Here is a 17416-nt window from a genome sequence, read left to right on the forward strand (position 1 = left end):
TACTTACCCAGTTAAAGTTAACCAGAGCCCCAGCATCACAAAATGGATGCTGCTTGTAGGAGAGTAGGGTCTGCTTTCTATGTTCACCCCCACTTTTTTCTTTTGCTTTTCTGGTTTTCGACTTAGATGTGGCTGTGGGCCTGCTAATCAGACCCACAGCCCTGCTGTTCTCTCTCTAAATTGATACTGTGTACTTTAGGTGCATAACCCATTTGGATAGGATCACCTTATTGGCCCCTGTACAGTGTACCCTAGGTACCCAGGGCATAGGTGTACCCTAGGCCTACCAGGGGCTGCAGCATGTATTATGCCACCCCTGGCCTGGCCTTCCATTATGACACAACTGGCTGATCACTCAGCTGGGGCAAGGTCGTGTAATCACTCCTTGCTTAGGTGTAGTATTCCTATACCTAACTTACATATAGACACATGTGTACCTATCAGCCACTCCTATGGCAGGCCTTAACAATCCTGGAGGCAGAGTGCTTGGTAACATGTGAGATGGTGCTCTAGCATGAGCTGAGCCTGTCTGCAGCTTTCGGAACCATGTCCTTATAGCTGTTCTATGATATAGCCTACCATATACTCTTAAAGTGCCTTATAATCTTAAACGGTTATAGTAACTATGGTTTGGCTTTATCAAAACATGTCGTGTAAGGTGTCTAACACTTTGGAATAATACCCCCATCCCATTTCTGGGGATGAGGATATTATCCCTCCCTTCTAGAGGGAGAAGACATGTTATAACTTACTTACCTGGTTAAAGTTAACCAGAGCCCCAGCACCACAAAATGGATGCTGCTGCCACAGACACGAGTCTGACCTCCTGCTGCTGGGAGTGATCCCGGCAAGGGAGGCTTGGACAATAGGTTTCCTGCCTTGGGAGGTGCGAGCACCACCCCAGACAGGCCTTAGTGTATTGGGGCAGGGAGGGATGAAAAGAATGAGACATGCCTGGGGCACACAAAGTGTCCCGTGCATAGTCCAGTTCAAACCGGTGCTGGGGCTCTCCAGCCCCAGTCCTGGCGCAAAACTGGACAAAGGGAAGGGGGTGTAACCACCCCCCTCCCAGGTCCCACCCATAAGGCGTGACCTAGCAGGTAACCCAGCCCCCCAGATTTGGATAAGAGTGGTAGCTGGGCCCCAGGAGATTAGATTATCCTGAACCTGCAACTTGAACAGGAACTCTGGACCTTCGACATTCGACGAAAGAAGAAGACTGAAGAATCTCCCTTGTGGCCAAGGAGTGGCTACCCTGTGCAAACAGGCACCATCAAGATACTACCCTTTGCTTTGCTGAAGTTCTACGAGGGACCGACTGCAGAGCCCGACCAGAGCCTTGACTTCCAGACTTCTCCGACCCTGATCCACATCCACAGCCGAGCTGAGATCCGTGGAGGCGACGAGAGACGTGGGACCGGCTACCTGGGAAAAGTGGCTAGTATCTTCCCGCGCAGCTTCTGAGGCACCCTCGAAGTTGTGCACCGGGGATTGAGAAGCTCCAACCCCAAGCACCATCTGCACCGAAGATCAGCCCCCCACACTCCACGAGTCCTGCGTGGGGCCCTTCTGCATTTTCCTGCTTGCCGCGCCTGTCCGGTTGCTTGCCCGTTGGCTAGTGGCCTTTGTGACGACGCATCCAGAAATCTTCACCGCTGGTTTGGCTCCTCCAGACTGGCTCCCGCTTCCTTGCAAAAGAGAAGCATCCCAGACCTTCCTGGTCTGCACCAGAAGCAAGTCCTCCGTTCTTCGTGGGTTCCGCTTGCCAAGGCTTGGTGAGTCCTAGTCCAACTTCGACGCCGCCGACAGCAAGAGCCTTCGTGGGACAGCTCGCCTCCTGGTCCTGGTCGTCCTCGACGTTCCCTGGTCCTCGTGGCTGCAGCGACAAGCTTCACCTTCACCTGTAATCTTCACGACATCGCCTGGTTCCTTCCTGGTTCCACGTGGTCACTGGCTAGTGACCTTGACTCTGTCCCTTCTGCTTGCAGGTCTCCTCTCTTCTTGATCCCAGCCTTGGGATCCACTGGACACTCTTCACTGACTGCCTGTCAGCAACTTTCCTTCAGGCATCCATAGAAGTCCACGACGAAACCTGACGCAAGTTCACACCTATGCACCCGCAGTCCGTGGGCTAGGTAACTTGGGTACTTCGGTGCTCACAAGGGTAGTGACTATCCTAGGGTCTAGTTTCCGAGTCTCGACTCTCTAGCTGCTTCAGAAGTGTCCTTAAACTGTTAATTGCTAACAACTACTATTTCTATCGACTTTTACGCATTACGCGTGAGTGTTTCCACTCTGCACCTGAATCCCGTGGGCCTCCCACTTCCTAACTTTTGCTAGTGTAGGTAGCCCCAGCGATTCCCTAGGCCTAGGCCTATCCTATTTCCGTGACAGTGGTCCTTATACCACTTCTTTAGTATATGGTTTGCGTGGCCCCTAGGGCCTAACTGTATTACTTACCTGTGTGACTTAATGTATGCTTAAATACGACTGTGTTGTACTTACCTCTAATCTCATAAAGAGTGCTGAGGGTTTGACTAGAATAAATACACTTTATTTTATATATATATCTGTTGTGGTGTCCTTTCATTTGGTATTCAAGGGATTATATATGGTATCACAGCTGGCTTCACATGCCATTCAGAGTTTAGCCTAAGACTGCTCTTGTCCATGCTACCACTAGGATAGCTGGTCTATAAGGTTGACTTTACAACCAATCACCATAAGGGTTGTTTGGACTGATATAAGGTGTACACTAGAACTAGTGACATCATACATCAGGCCAACTTCTCACACTGCTGCCACGACACAAGTGTGACCTCCTGTTGCTGGGAGTGATCCCGGCAAGGGAGGCTTGGACAATAGGTTTCCTGCCTTGGGAGGTGCGAGCACCACCCCAGACAGGCCTTAGTGTATTGGGGCAGGGAGGGATGAAAAGAATGAGACATGCCTGGGGCACACAAAGTGTCCCGTGCATAGTCCAGTTCAAACCGGTGCTGGGGCTCTCCAGCCCCAGTCCTGGCGCAAAACTGGACAAAGGGAAGGGGGTGTAACCACCCCCCTCCCAGGTCCCACCCATAAGGCGTGACCTAGCAGGTAACCCAGCCCCCCAGATTTGGATAAGAGTGGTAGCTGGGCCCCAGGAGATTAGATTATCCTGAACCTGCAACTTGAACAGGAACTCTGGACCTTCGACATTCGACGAAAGAAGAAGACTGAAGAATCTCCCTTGTGGCCAAGGAGTGGCTACCCTGTGCAAACAGGCACCATCAAGAGACTACCCTTTGCTTTGCTAAAGTTCTACGAGGGACCGACTGCAGAGCCCGACCAGAGCCTCGACTTCCAGACTTCTCCGACCCTGATCCACATCCACAGCCGAGCTGAGATCCGTGGAGGCGACGAGAGACGTGGGACCGGCTACCTGGGAAAAGTGGCGAGTATCTTCCAGCGCAGCTTCTGAGGTACCCTCGAAGTTGTGCACCTGGGATTGAGAAGCCCCAACCCCAAGCACCATCTGCACCGAAGATCAGCCCCCCCACACTCCACGAGTCCTGCGTGGGGCCCTTCTGCATTTTCCTGCTTGCCGCGTCTGTCCGGTTGTTTGCCCGTTAGCTAGCGGCCTTTGTGATGACACACCTTGAAATCTTCACTGCTGGTTTGGCTCCTCCAGACTGGCTCCCGCTTCTTTGCAAAAGAGAAGCCCCCCAGACCTTCCTGGTCTGCACCAGAAGCAAGTCCTCCGTTCTTCGTGGGTTCCGCTTGCCAAGGCTTGGTGAGTCCTAGTTCGACTTCGACGCCGCCGACAGCAAGAGCCTTCGTGGGACAGCTCTCCTCCTGATCCTGGTCGTCCTCGACGTCTCCTGGTACCCGTGGCTGCAGCGACAAGCTTCACCCTTCACCTGCAATCTTCTCGACATCGCCTGGTTCCTTCCTGGTTCCACGTGGTCACTGGCTAGTGACCTTGACTCTGTCCCTTCTGCTTGCAGGTATCCTCCCTTCTTGATCCCAGCCTTGGGATCCACCGGACACTCTTCAACTTTCCTTCAGGCATCCATAGAAGTCCACGACGAAACCCGACGCAAGTTCCCACCTATGCACCCGCAGCCTGTGGGCTAGGTAACTTGAGTACTTCGGTGCTCACAAGGGTAGTGACTATCCTAAGGTCTAGTTTCCGAGTCTCGACTCTATAGCTGCTTCAGAAGTGTCCTTAAACTGTTAATTTCTAACTGCTAGTAATTCTATCGACTTTTACGCATTACGCGTGAGTGTTTCCACTCTGCACCTGAATCCCGTGGGCCTCCCACTTCCTGCTAGTGTAGTGTAGCCCCAGCGATTCCCTAGGCCTAGGCCTATCCCATTTCCGTGACAGTGGTCCTTATACCACTTCTTTATTATATGGTTTGAGTGGCCCCTAGGGCCTAACTGTATTACTTACCTGTGTGACTTAATGTATGTTTAAATAAGACTGTGTTGTACTTACCTCGAATCTCATAAAGAGTGCTGAGGGTTTGACTAGAATAAATACACTTTATTTTATAAATATATCTGTTGTGGTGTCCTTTCATTTGGTATTCAAGGGATTATATATGGTATCACAGCTGGCTTCACATGCCATTCAGAGTTTAGCCTAAGACTGCTCTTGTCCATGCTACCACTAGGATAGCTGGTCTATAAGGTTGACTTTACAACCAATCACCATAAGGGTTGTTTGGACTGATATAAGGTGTACACTAGAACTAGTGACATAATACATCAGGCCAACTTCTCACAGTAAGTAACTTGTTCTTTTGTCAAAAAGCAGATATGGTGTTAAATTAAAAGCATCACCCAATTATCAGATTATTTTCTATATTTTTTATTAAAACATGTTTAGTGTACTATAACAGGAGTCTCGTTTTAGGGCATGGCAGATGCACATTATATAAAGATATTTTAACTCCCTGTTTCCGTTTTTTGGTGTTGGCCATCTGCCTTTATTGTGTCATTCCACTTGATTAATGGAAACGTGTGCTTTTTAATGGAAGATTATGCTTACTGCGCAATTTACTATTACACAAAGATGCTATTCCAAACCAACCCAGTTTCTTTAGAATTTTGTTATTTCCAAATCAGGTGTGTTTCTTGAAAATGGCAACATATTCTTTGAAGTTATAATTGCAGTACATTTATCTCTGAATCATTTAGTGTTGTCGTTTTCATTTCAAGATCTTGTCTTAAGTATATTAATCATGTTCTCAAAGATGAGGCCAATCAGTATCGGTTCTGTGCTATTTCAGGCTACCAATAAACATCAATAATAACAATAAAAAAACAAAATAAAAACAATTTCATGGTGAGATTTACTATGATACCTAACACCATTTCCAGTGGCTCTTAAAATAGTGTGCACGAAAATCACCGCAGAGCTTTTAAATTTGATACTTTATTGAGACTTTCGAATGTGCTGTAGCTAGATATTCGAAAATAACTATACCCCCAAATCTAGTGTTTTAAGTCTTTTTCTTGAAAGTAATGATGCCAAGATATGAATTGCTCTCCAGATACGTGCTTATTTTGGGAATAGCAGATCCATACATTACAAACCTGTGTGAAAATGAAAATAATTCCCATATTTTATTCTCTTGTAGCACCATCACCGTTTTTTGGTGGAAGAAAAGTATCTCTTAACACATTCACCACAACCAAGATACTCCCAACTCCATTTCCGCAGTCTTCTGACAGACAAATGCAAGAAAAACTTGTTTTTTGTAAGTGCATTTTTGTATTATAGGGTCATTTGTAGTTTTGTACTAGAAGTATCCAAGGTGTAACATTGTTATTTCCTTCCGCGGAAAATCGTTATAAATGTTTGCTGTTTATATTTATCCATAAAGTTCACCTTTTGTCATTTGGCGCAGATCAGGGAATGTAATATTAATGGATTCATTTGAATCATAGTACAATAAAGCTAAAGTTCTATATAAAAATGCATAGTTCACTAGTTACCTGTTGCAAATGTTTTAGACATTTTGTTAATTCCGATACGCTAGAACTTTGTCTTGCACTATTTTAATGTTTTCTCTTTCTCTATAACTGTTAGACAAATGAGCATCACTCTCCAGCAAGAGAGCATCGTACAACATATCCCAAAATATAATTGTAATAACGAGAACAATACTTTAAAATACCAGCATATGAAATTCCAGAATTCGAAAAGGGATTACGCTACTCATGAAACAATAGTATAACGCAGATTAGAAAAGTTCAATCTTGTGTTCCTCCATTACGAAACCATAGTGGGTCCAAGATGAAGATAAGCTATTCCACAGTAGCAAACACTTAAATAATGCAGTACCCCCGGGCCAAAGAGAATACAAGCAGCTGAAGAAATGGAATTTGTGGGTTTTTTTTCACCTTTCCACGTAACGTGCTGCAGCATGAACTAAAACAGTGCAACAAATATAAAAGCTTAGCGGCATCACACATGCTCTCCATTCAAGAAGCAGTACGTAGGTTCAGAAATGTTAAAATATATTTTTAGAACTTAATTGTCCAAAAATATTTAGATAGTAGCAGTTCACATCTCATGGGCATACTGAAGGTTGGAAAATGTTCAATTTGTTCTTAATATGCATCAGAAGTTCTTGTGTGAAATATAACAGCACAGATCTTAATAAAATACTGCGAGAACCCTAGGGGATAAAATAGGCAAATTTTCAATCTGCAGAGTATATGATTGAGCACGGAGAAATACTGGAGACTAATTATGAATCTGCAGAGTATATTAATAAGCAGACAGCAATACTGGATCAAAATGTTTACTTTTTTCTACACGAACATCAAATTTCTAATTTGATAGACACATCTAGCCGCAGATTCCTTAATTTAGAATATCCCCAGGCGTTAGACTGGATCTGGAAAACTTTTACCCCAGCAGTATCTCTGCACGCGGTGGGGTCCGGTTCCGTCCTGACGTCGTCCACAGTGACGTCAATGGAGCCATATAAGTCCCCCTCGGCGGGCCGACGTCAGTTTTTCTTCTTTTCCGCGTCTCAATGCGGATCTGGGAGAAGCGGTTCCTCTGGCCTGTGTTGGTTCCAGGTTTTCTCGACGCCTTTTTGCATCTGGAACAGTGTGCCGATGCCTGCGGGCTTCCGGTCGTGTGCGTCCTGTTCGCGGCAGATGTCTGCGACGGATCCACACGAGATTTGTATGTGGTGCTTGGGCTCGCACTATGACTCTGCCGAGTGCGATGCCTGCCGGCAGCTGAAGCTAACCTCCCTGCGGGAACGACGGATGAAATTGATGTCCGCCCAGTTGTCCCTGTCAGAATCCTCGTGGCGCCGGCCTCCGTCTTCAGCGGAAGGATCCTAACGGTGCAGTTCTTCCCACGCTGAGGTTCCTGTTCGGGGCAGATCCCGGAGTCATTCCAGCCTGCCTCGGGTAAGCACCGGAAGAAGTCACGGAGGTAGTCAACCACGTACAAGCGTGGCGTCGGGGCCAGCTGCTCCAGTCTTCACAGTACACGGGTCCTCAGGAGTCGGCCCGCCTACCCACAGTTTCCTGGTGCTGGGATGACTGGGAACCAGATGGAGGCCTATTCCAGGGCTCTCCAGGCCCTCTTTGGGTCACCCCCTCTCACTGGCGTGCCTTCGGGCCCCACAGGGGGGTTAGGGACTCAGGTCGGGGGTTCGCTGGCGGGTTCGCCCTCGGCGTCGACCGAGTGCCTTGACACCGGTTCCGGGGCCGCTGCTACGTCGAGACACGGCCTGGAGTGGCATCCCACTCTGATGTCTAGCCCTCCTGATGCATCTTCACACAGTCCTGCGGGGCTCCTTACGTCGTCGCTGGATGCGGCTGTTGCGCAGACCTCGACTCTGAGTCGACTTTGTTCCTTCCTGCAGGCTCCGGCCTTGGGAGAGGTCGAATCGACGCCGGGTGGACGAGTCCTCTTCAGGGGTCGTCGACGCCGTCCCGACGTCGATCAACGCCGGTTCCGTCCCCGGCTGTTCCTCTGCTGGTGGAGAACGTGACCCCAGTGGGTTCTCCGCCCCCAGGGTTTTTTCTATGCTCCACAGAGCAGAGGCCCATGGGGCACTGGCCGGCTTATTATTCTGCAGGGCCTCTGTCATTGGGTGGACGGATTGGCCTGCAGCTGTCCCCAACGGATGACTTGCTGTCTCCACCTTGGATGTCCACGGAGGCTAGCGCAGATTTTGCGATGGTGGTTCTCAGGGCTGCGGATATCTTGCAGATGCAGCCGCCCTCTGGATCCTTCGTTGGATCTTCTCCACCAGGGTACAGTGGATGTGGAACCCTTGTTGCCTTTTGGCGGGTCATTGTATGATGTCCTTCTGGGGACTTGGGCCAGACCCTCATTGGGTGACCCCAGGGATCGTGCTATTGCACATCGCCATCGGCTGGCTCCAGATAACCCTGCCTGTTTGTCCCTCCATCCTAGGGTTCAAGGACTTGTTGTCCAGGCAACGCTCCCTTCCTCTCCTCCATCATTGTTACTCCCACTCGGGAGTCTAGGTGGTTGGAGTCGTGTGGCCGCAATGTCTTTTCGTCCACCGGCTCAAGTCTTCGGTCCCTGAACACGACCTGCGTACTTGCTCGGGCTACTTCTGCCCTTTGGGACTCAGTCGAACAACTCCTTCCCTCTTTGCCGGAGGGCCCTTGTGCTGATCTGGTCCGGCTTATTCAGGATGGCCGCGACATGGCACAGTTTTCCATCCGGTCGGCCATGCGCACCACTGACTTCGTGGGTCGAGCTACGGCCAGGTCAGTTGCTCTGCGTTGCCATGCATGGTTATGCAATGGCAGTTTCCCCGAGAATTTTCGGGAGCGACTCAGGGATCTGCACTTTGATGTGGCCCATCGCACATGTGGACTCGACGGTCCGGCGTCTCCTATCTGGATTTCCATGACTGCCAGGTTTTTAGTCCTCTATGGTGGATTTGTGTTTTGGTATGCAGTTTTATCACTTCTCTATGATTTACGTCTCTGGGTTCAAAACATTATTTCTCAGGCGGGCTGTATGGCTATTCAGGAGTGTTTTTCCTTCCTTTGGGCCAGCTGTTTATATGTTTCTTTTTTACCTCTGCCTATGAGCTTGTCTCAAGGGGTGTCCCTTGCTTTTTATAGGTATGTGACGTACCCTATATGGGGTATTTGTTCGCTATTGTGTAGCTGCTCTTCCTTGCCAGGAAGTTTTGGAGGCTCCCGTGGAGCTCTCTTTGTTATTGTCTGTCCCTCTGGGAATTTTCCTGTGGGTTATAGTGTGGGCAACTCCCTTTGTTCCATACTTCCTGCTGTGGTGGAATGTTTCCTCTGTTGAGACCCACAAACTGACGTGGCCCTCTCCTGGAGCTTCTGTATTGCTGTCTATGGTTGTTCCTTTGCACTTTCATGCATCTGTGGATGCAGTTTGCTCCAGTGTATTGTCGGAGTTCTTCCGTGTCCGTTTCGCCCTAGGGGGTTTCATGTCCTCCTGCCATTCTTTTGGCTCATCTTACCACCTTTATTCTGCCCCTAGCACTGTTGGTTGTCTTGGGCATGGGTACTCGTCCCTGTGGGCGCTTTGATCCGTTCCGCTCCAGATCAGTTCTTCTGTATTCTGGGCGGGCACCACATGTGGTCCGCACTAGGTGTGTGTGCTATCACGGGAGGCCCGTAGTGTCCCTCGAGCCATTGTCTTGGCTGAGTTCTATTCCTGTTGTCATCTTCCCTGGTGTTGGGAAGGGCTTGGGCACATCCTGTCGGGGCTTTGCCTATGGGCGGTAGAGTTTTCGCCAGAGCGGATCTCTGTTCTGTTTTACCTTGTGCCCCTGGCTTCCTTCTGACGGGCCCAGCCTGGGCTCAGGTTTTTCTGTTCGCTGTCAGGTCTTCTTCTCCTTGCCTCTGCAGCGATTTTCAACTGACGTATTCTATCTCCGGATGATCTCTGGCTTACTGACTTCTTGGTTGGTGTGGTAGTCAGTATTCCCGCCTGTATCGTGGTGGCTCGGTCTTCCTCCCGATCGGGGAGTTTGTGTCGCCCTCTTTTGTGGTAGGACTGTATGTCCTGCTACGTTTTGCAGGACGCGGTGGCATTGGTACCTTTTGAGTGACTTTCTATTCTCCAGGGGTACTCTTCCAGTTTACCCTTGGTTGTCACTTATTTTCTTTTATGTATTTCTGTGTGCTGTGTATGCACACGAGGGGGCATGCATGCAGGGTCCTACTGCAGTGGTTTCTGGGGATTGTCCCACATTAATTCTCATTCTCTCTCTTTCCCTCTCCCTCTCCCTCTCCCGCTCCCTCTCCCGCTCCCTCTCTCTCTCCCTCTCCCTCCCTCTCCCCCTCTCCCTCTCTCCCCCTCTTCCCCTCTCCCACTCTCCCCCTCTCCCCCTCTCCCCCTCTCTCCCTCTCTCCCTCTTTCCCTCTCCCCCTCTCTCCCTCGAGATAGATTTGGGCGTGTTCGGCTGCCGGTGGCCCTTGGTCGTTGAACCTAGTGATTCGGTTGCCTGGTTGGCTACCTGGTGCTACGCAGTCTTCTTGAGCGGCGCACACATGCTGTTGCTGTTATGCTTCATTGAGCTTGGCATTGTGTGGTGTGGTTCTCACGGTACACATTGTCTCTTGTATTGTAATTCACATCTATGCATCTCCTGTTGGTCATAGTTTGTATGTCTGCGTGATGCCTTCTGCCCTGACATGTCATTTATTGGCACCTGATTTTGTGTTGCTCATATTCTGTTCTGAATCTGTCATCGTGTTTTAAGTCCCTTCGCTGGGCCTTTGTCACTTACGGATTCTGGGGTCCTATACTCAGTTTCCCTCTTTTCGTAGAAGTTTGTGGCATTCTGCCATTGTTCACTGACCTTTCTGCTTCTGTGATTTCGTTTCGTCCCTGTCTGGCCGACAGTGGACTCGTAGCCGTCCTCTTGACGGATTGTGGTACCTTGCTTCCCTTGTTTATGCTCTGCCCTGAACTAAATGGTTTGGTGTCAGCTACGCTGGCAATGCTGAGCTTTACGAGTTTGGTGTCAGCCACACTAGCATTGCGGCCCCCACCTTGCTTAAGACAATGTTCTTGACGGACTTCTTCCTTTGGAAACTTGGTGGATTTCAGTCGCAGACCCACCTCCAATGGGGTATGGTTTTGGTATCTATTCTAAGTTAAGGAATCTGCGGCTAGATGTCTGTATCAGATGAACGAGTTACTTACCTTCGTTAACGATGTATCTGGTAATGAAACAGTCTAGCCGCAGATTCCTTAACGCCCGCCCATCCTTCCCGTTCTGCGAGGACCTTTTTAGGTGGGGTTCTACCATCTTGCCTCCTTACGGGTGGCTTGGTCTTCCTGAGGGGTGCTCTAGTTCACCTACCTTCGGGGCAGGGTGTGTCATGCTGCTTTGGGCACATTGGCTCGCCACCCATTCTCATTCTTGGGTGGCTAGGTTGTGTGCTTTTCAATACTCCTCCACCCGGGTTCTCCGGCGTGGAGATTCTCATGTTTTCCTACCCTCCCTCCACCCTCGTCTGTTCTCCCCATTTCTTTGGGGTCTCCTTGTCTATGCTGCAGTTGATTGGGTTGAGGTTCTGTTTGACTATGCTACAGTTCATAGGTCATTGTGGGGGGTGGGGTGAACATTCTATGTTGTTGTGTTTACTTCTGGTCACTTGCCATGAGTCGTGTTCTAGTCCTGTGACCCTTTTCAGTTACATCCTGTGGGTACAGACTGTCTTTCATACAGTTCCATCCTGTGGTTGCAAACTGCCTTTCGTTTGTCATGTCATTCATTTCCACTGCCGTTGCCTCTTTGGGCGGGCACGACTCTTCGCTTTGGCGGGACTTTTCCTGGGGCGGGTCCTCTGTTCGTGTCCTTCAGTCCCTTGAAGTGTTGAATACTCTATCAACATGGTGTTGTTTCTCATCATTCAATGATTTCTTATCGTTGTTATTTCAAAGGTTTTGCTCCTTTTTTAGCACACTGTTCTTATACTCTCACAGTTTTTGTAGTGGCTCTGCATTGTGGCGCGGAAAGGTTTCACAGTAGAAAACTGATGTCGGTAACGCCGAGGGGGACTTATATGGCTCCATTGATGTCACTTCCGTGGATGACATCAGGGCGGAGTCGGGAACGCCACCCCCCGGCGTGCAGAGGTACTGCTGGGGAAAAAGTTTTCCGGATCCAGTTTGATGCCTGGGGATATTCTAAGTTAAGGAATCTGCGGCTAGACTGGGTATCTACCAGATACATCGCTACCGAAGGTAAGTAACTCGTTCTTCAGTAGTATGAGAAAGAAATTGAAAGTTCAAAGTAAAGCAACAAGATCTTAAGAATTGGTCAAGGCAGTTAAATCTTAGTGATATTCAAGTTCCTGACCACATAGAAAATAACTATTGTAGGAGAGTAGGATCTGCATTCATGGTTACCCCCACGTTTTTCTTGGTGTCAGTGTGTTTTTCACCTAGTCTGACTGGGATCCTGCCAATCAGGACCCCAGCCCACTGTGCATTCTCCCTAAATTGACCATGGTAAGTACTTTTGTACATCCACAATTGGCTATGGGTGTACCCTTGTAAGTCCCTAGTATGTGGTACTGAGGTACCCAGCGCATGGGTACACCAGGGGTCTCCCATGGGCTGCAGCATGTATTGTGCTACCCACGGGAGTCCACTTAAGCTCTGACTACAGGCCTGCCATTGCAGCCTGTTTGAGTTGGTGCTTGCACCTCTCATGATAGATATGTTTCCTTATATCTGAGGTCACTGCACTTTAAACCTATGTCACCCCTATGGCAGGCTCTTCAGTCCTGAGGGCAGGGTGCTAAGTTACAAGTGTGAGAGTGCCCCTACATGAGCAGGACACCCCTACAAACCCCGGAGTCGATTATCCAGGCTTTGTAAGTGCGGTCAGCCATTTCAGTTCATATAGTGGACATCAGTCATTACGTGATGTCTAAATATATATAATGGCTGCACTGAACCCTGTCATGTTTCGTATCAAACATGTTGGAATCATACCCCAACACAGATTCTAGTGTTGGAAGTATGCTCCCATGTACTGGGGGGGCTCCCTTTGGGTACCCCACCCCCTGTACTCCTGGTAACAGCCTTTCAGGGTCTGCCAGCAGGCTAATGCTGCTGCTGACCACTGACACAATTCTGCGCTCCTGCTGCTGAGCCAAGCTCGAGCAGGGGTAAGTAGAACAATAGGTTTCCTGTCACAGGGAGGTATGACCACCTCCCAGACAGGACTTGGTGTATTGGGCTAGGGTGGGGGGACTTGCCAGGCCCATAAGGCTGCTTTGAAAGGCACATTTGGTACTCTTCTTGAATACTCCAGTTTAGGGAGCCCTTGGCTCCTGCTCTGGCACAAAACTGGACAAAGGACATGGGAGTATCTCTGACCATCACCTCCTATGGGAGGGACTCCTGATTTTTTCCAACCCTTTCCTTAGGGTACTTAAGAGCTTACCTGTGGGTGGGTCCTCAGATTCGTTGTGGGACAGGCTTCAAACCTGAAACTATGTTGCTCTTCGACTCTCTGAGCACATGGACTTCGTTGGACTTCGGCTGTAACCGAGACTCCACCAAGGAAGACTTCTGCTGCTCTTGGTCTTGCTGCTCGTCATGTATTTTTCTTTGGCTGTGTCTGCTTCTTCCAGGTTCTTCAACAGACTTGTGGGCATCAAGGACACCCGAACTAATCTCCCTTGGAGTGAAGGAGTCACTCCTCTGCATCTGCAGGCACTGCAACAAAGCTGAATGGTCTGCTGCTCCTTTAGTCGTAAGGACTTCCCGAGGCTCAGTAATACAGGTGGTTATTCTACAACTCCCTCGAGGCCTGACTTGTCCTCTCTGCAATTTTGAGGCCGGTATCTCTCGTCAGATGCGCTGGGACTGAACCCCTGTGCACTGCGTAGGCTTACCGTTGCCAAGGCTTGTTGCCTCTGCACTTCAGAGATCTTCGGGCTACAGGAAGCTCCAGCCACCAGCCCCTCTTCCCTCCAAAATTAACATCCTAACCGCATCCTTTGCACCGTGAACCTTCAGTCTTGGTGAGCTGCTCGAGGTCCTCTTGCGACTCCTGTGCCTTTGGCCTGTGGAGCCTCCTGAGGGTTGTCTACTGCTTCAGTGGGCTCCCCTGCTTGCTCGGGCCTGCTCTGACTTTCCTGTTGGTGAGTCCCTTGGACCTTGCTGGTCCCAACATTGCTCCTTTTTAGTTTTCCACCCCAGTTGCGGCTACTAACGCGTGTTGGTGCTCCCGCCGGACACCCACCACCTGGTCACCGACATCCGACATAGGACAGTTCCTGCATGGCTCCTGGTCTTCTGCAGCATCGCCTCGTCCTCACAGCTGCAGCGACAAGCTCACTGTTGACTCTTCTGAACCTCCTGACATCACTGGGTATGGTGTCTTCGTACCACCTGGCAACCTCCACGTAGCATATACCCTGTCCCCTCTGCTTGCAGGTTCTTCACTACCAGAATCCACCCTTGGATTCCACCGACTTCTTCCTGAATTCGTTCAGAGGCATTTTCCTCTAAGTCTTCAATTGTCGTCTACAGAGGTTTCCGATGTCTCTCTTTACCCCAGGCATCTGACTTCCCTGGTGTAGGTAACCTGGTTTTTGGGACATCCATGGGTGGGGTGCTTCTCCAACCTTCCGTCCTCCAAGGGAATTCTTTAAGATCGTCTGGGAAAGGTCCTTCTGCAACAGTGACTTTTCCATTGACTTCTATTGGTCACACAGCTGTGTTTCAACTTTGCACATATACTCCGTGAGGTTTCTGGATACTTACCTTGGATGGTTCCTTGTGTTCCCAGCTCCTCTGGGTCTTCTCGTCCAAGTCTTGTCCTCCTTTGCAGTTCTCATTCCACTTTCTCAGTAAATGGTTTGGTCCCCCCTGGAGATCACTGTATTTTGTGCTACTTACCTGATGGCATTTGAAGTATTCTTGTGTATTGTGTTGATATCTCCGGGGAGGAGATATACCAATGTGTTAGTGAGTGTTGTGTAATAAAAAAAACTATTTTTATATAAACACTGTGTGGTTCTTTTTCATTTAACTTACACTATTGATTAAACTGGTAAAACAAGCTGCTTAACACTCCTTCAAGATATGCCTGAAGGCTGCTCTCCACAGCTACCACTTTGAGAGCGTTCTATGGTTATCAAAGACCACTAAAATCACCATAAGGGATTAGTGCAAGGTGCATCACTTAAATAAGTGTGCACCATATACTAAGCCAGCCTCCTACAACTATGATGTGGGCAGATTGCACTGAGGATTTCAGGGTGTAGCTACTCGTAGCATCTGGTTAGCGGTAGTTAACATCGTGATGAGGCATTGTTTGAAGAGCTGGATCTTCAGTTTTTTTCTGTAACAGAGGAGAATAATGTTTGGTGGATTTTGAATTGGATGGTTTTCCACTTACTCAAAGCATAGTAGGAGAAGCTGTTCCTTTCCTTCGTACTCCTTCTAGCTAATGGGATGTTGCTGCAGTGAATATTGTGAAACCATTCAAACATTTAACCCATAGTCGCTAGGTGTGATGGGGCTCACTATTTGTTGACTGCTTCATAGGTGATGCAGAAGAACTTGAGGGTGATTTGTGTAGGCAGAGGGAGCGAGTGTTGCTCCTTGACAGTTGGAGTGATCCTATCAAAGAAGGCCTTTGATGATACGAGCTGCTGTTTGAAGAACGGTTTTCAGTGGTATCAAATGGGTGTCATAGATGCAGGCCAATAAATGTGTTGTTTGAAGGTGCTAGACGATCCATACCTGTATAGGTGTTATAAAGTCGTATGCAGGTCACACTCATTTGATAAGCTCAGAGCACTACAAGAGTCTTTTTTGTTGGCCTGCTACTGAAGCAGGTCCAATTTTACGGTTGATAAATTCAGAAGTCCTGCAGTAACTGTGATATTCGTACACAAGCAGACAGCTGACACGTTTCGTCACAGATATTTATTTAGAACCTTATTAGTGTATGGAATTGGGTTTGTCTCTGCTGCAGCACCTTTTAGCTAGTGAAGCAGCTTAATCAAAAGGGTAAGTTGCTGATGTATTATGATGTGACTACCACAATTATGTTAATAAACTAACAACAGCACTACTGATCATATTTTTATATCCTAACTTATTTAAAAACATGACTGTTGGGGTTTAATGACGTTCAAAGCATAATGTGAACTGATGACAAAGAAAGAAAACAATAAGTTATCGAAAAATGTGGCACTGCCAAAACCTGTGAAATTATACTAAGTAAAGTTTAGAGAGTACAAAGAAAAGTAAAATGATTAGTTGGCTTCTACGGTATGCTTTAAAAGAGAGGTGTTCTAGTTGGCTAAAGAATTTATCTAATTTACATCTCTATAAGATGATCATCAGAGAGGATGATCCGAAGTTTTGATCGCTGCAAAGATATGTATGGTAGATGGTGGGTTTGCCCTGAAAAATAATTTTAAAATTTCCTTTCATTCAATTCTAATAGGAAGAATGGGTTCCCGACTGAATACTGTCAGCCTTACTCAGAATAGTTGGTGCAACTGTTACTGCAATTATACAATGAGGCGTTTGAGCTGGGGTTCTTACCCCCTTCCCTGCGGAAAGGAGATATATACATGCTCTTGAAACAAGGGGGCAGACGATCGTGACCCTGCGGCTTATCACCCGCTCACCATGATAAACACTGATGTTAAAATACTATGTAAGGCACTTTCAAGGTGACTGGACCCCCACATGTCTCCCGTCATCCATGAGGATCAGTGCATGTTTATCCCTGGCTGCAACAGGGAAATGAGTATACGGTGTCTGTCGCATGTCATGCATGAGGTACAGACTAGAGATGAGGAGATGGCACTGGTGTCCATCGACCTCTAGAACGCGTTTGACACTGTAGATTGGGCTGTCTTTAGGAGGTGCTGAAGGTGACGGGCTTTGGCCTGCTCGTTTGTCGGTGGGTCAAACTTCTCCATACAGAGCAATGCGTGCGGCTCCGAGGGGGGCAGAGCCGGTCAGAGAAATGGGTGTTAGAGCGTGAAACGTGGCAGGGCTGTCCATTGTGGCTATTGCTCTTTGCCTTGGTCATTGAACCCATGGTGGTGTGGGCCCGGAGGGAGCTTGGGCAGTGGGGAATCTGGGTTGGGTAGAGTTTTCATTAAATATCGCTGTTTGCGGATGATGACCAGTTATTATTACAGCTGTTGGACGAGTTTGCCGACTACTCTGGCCTGTGCCTGAATAGGTCATGTCCCTGCTTTTCCCATTGGTGGGTGTGGTAGTGTTGCCGACGGAGAGCCTTCCGAGGCTGGGTCTGCATTAGGAGACTGGGCACTTCAGATATCTAGGTTCGCAGGTTGCTCACACAGTATCGCGGCTGTTACAGCTAAATGTGATCGGGGTGGTTGACACCTTGAGGCGCTCGGTGGCTTTCTG

At 48.6% G+C, this 17416-nt stretch overlaps 1 protein-coding gene across 1 annotated transcript in view; it reads left to right on the forward strand.

Annotated features, from left to right (window-relative positions):
- PPIP5K2 (diphosphoinositol pentakisphosphate kinase 2) overlaps nucleotides 1-17416 on the forward strand; it is a 1583220-nt gene that overhangs the window by 1524440 nt on the left and 41364 nt on the right. The window contains exon 27 of the mRNA XM_085632565.1: nucleotides 5628-5747. Within this exon, the coding sequence (XP_085488691.1) occupies nucleotides 5628-5747 (120 nt within the window). The remainder of the gene's footprint in view (nucleotides 1-5627; nucleotides 5748-17416) is intronic.

Source organism: Triturus cristatus, chromosome 2_1 (assembly GCF_964204655.1).
Source record: "Triturus cristatus chromosome 2_1, aTriCri1.1, whole genome shotgun sequence".
Lineage (NCBI taxonomy): Eukaryota > Metazoa > Chordata > Amphibia > Caudata > Salamandridae > Triturus > Triturus cristatus.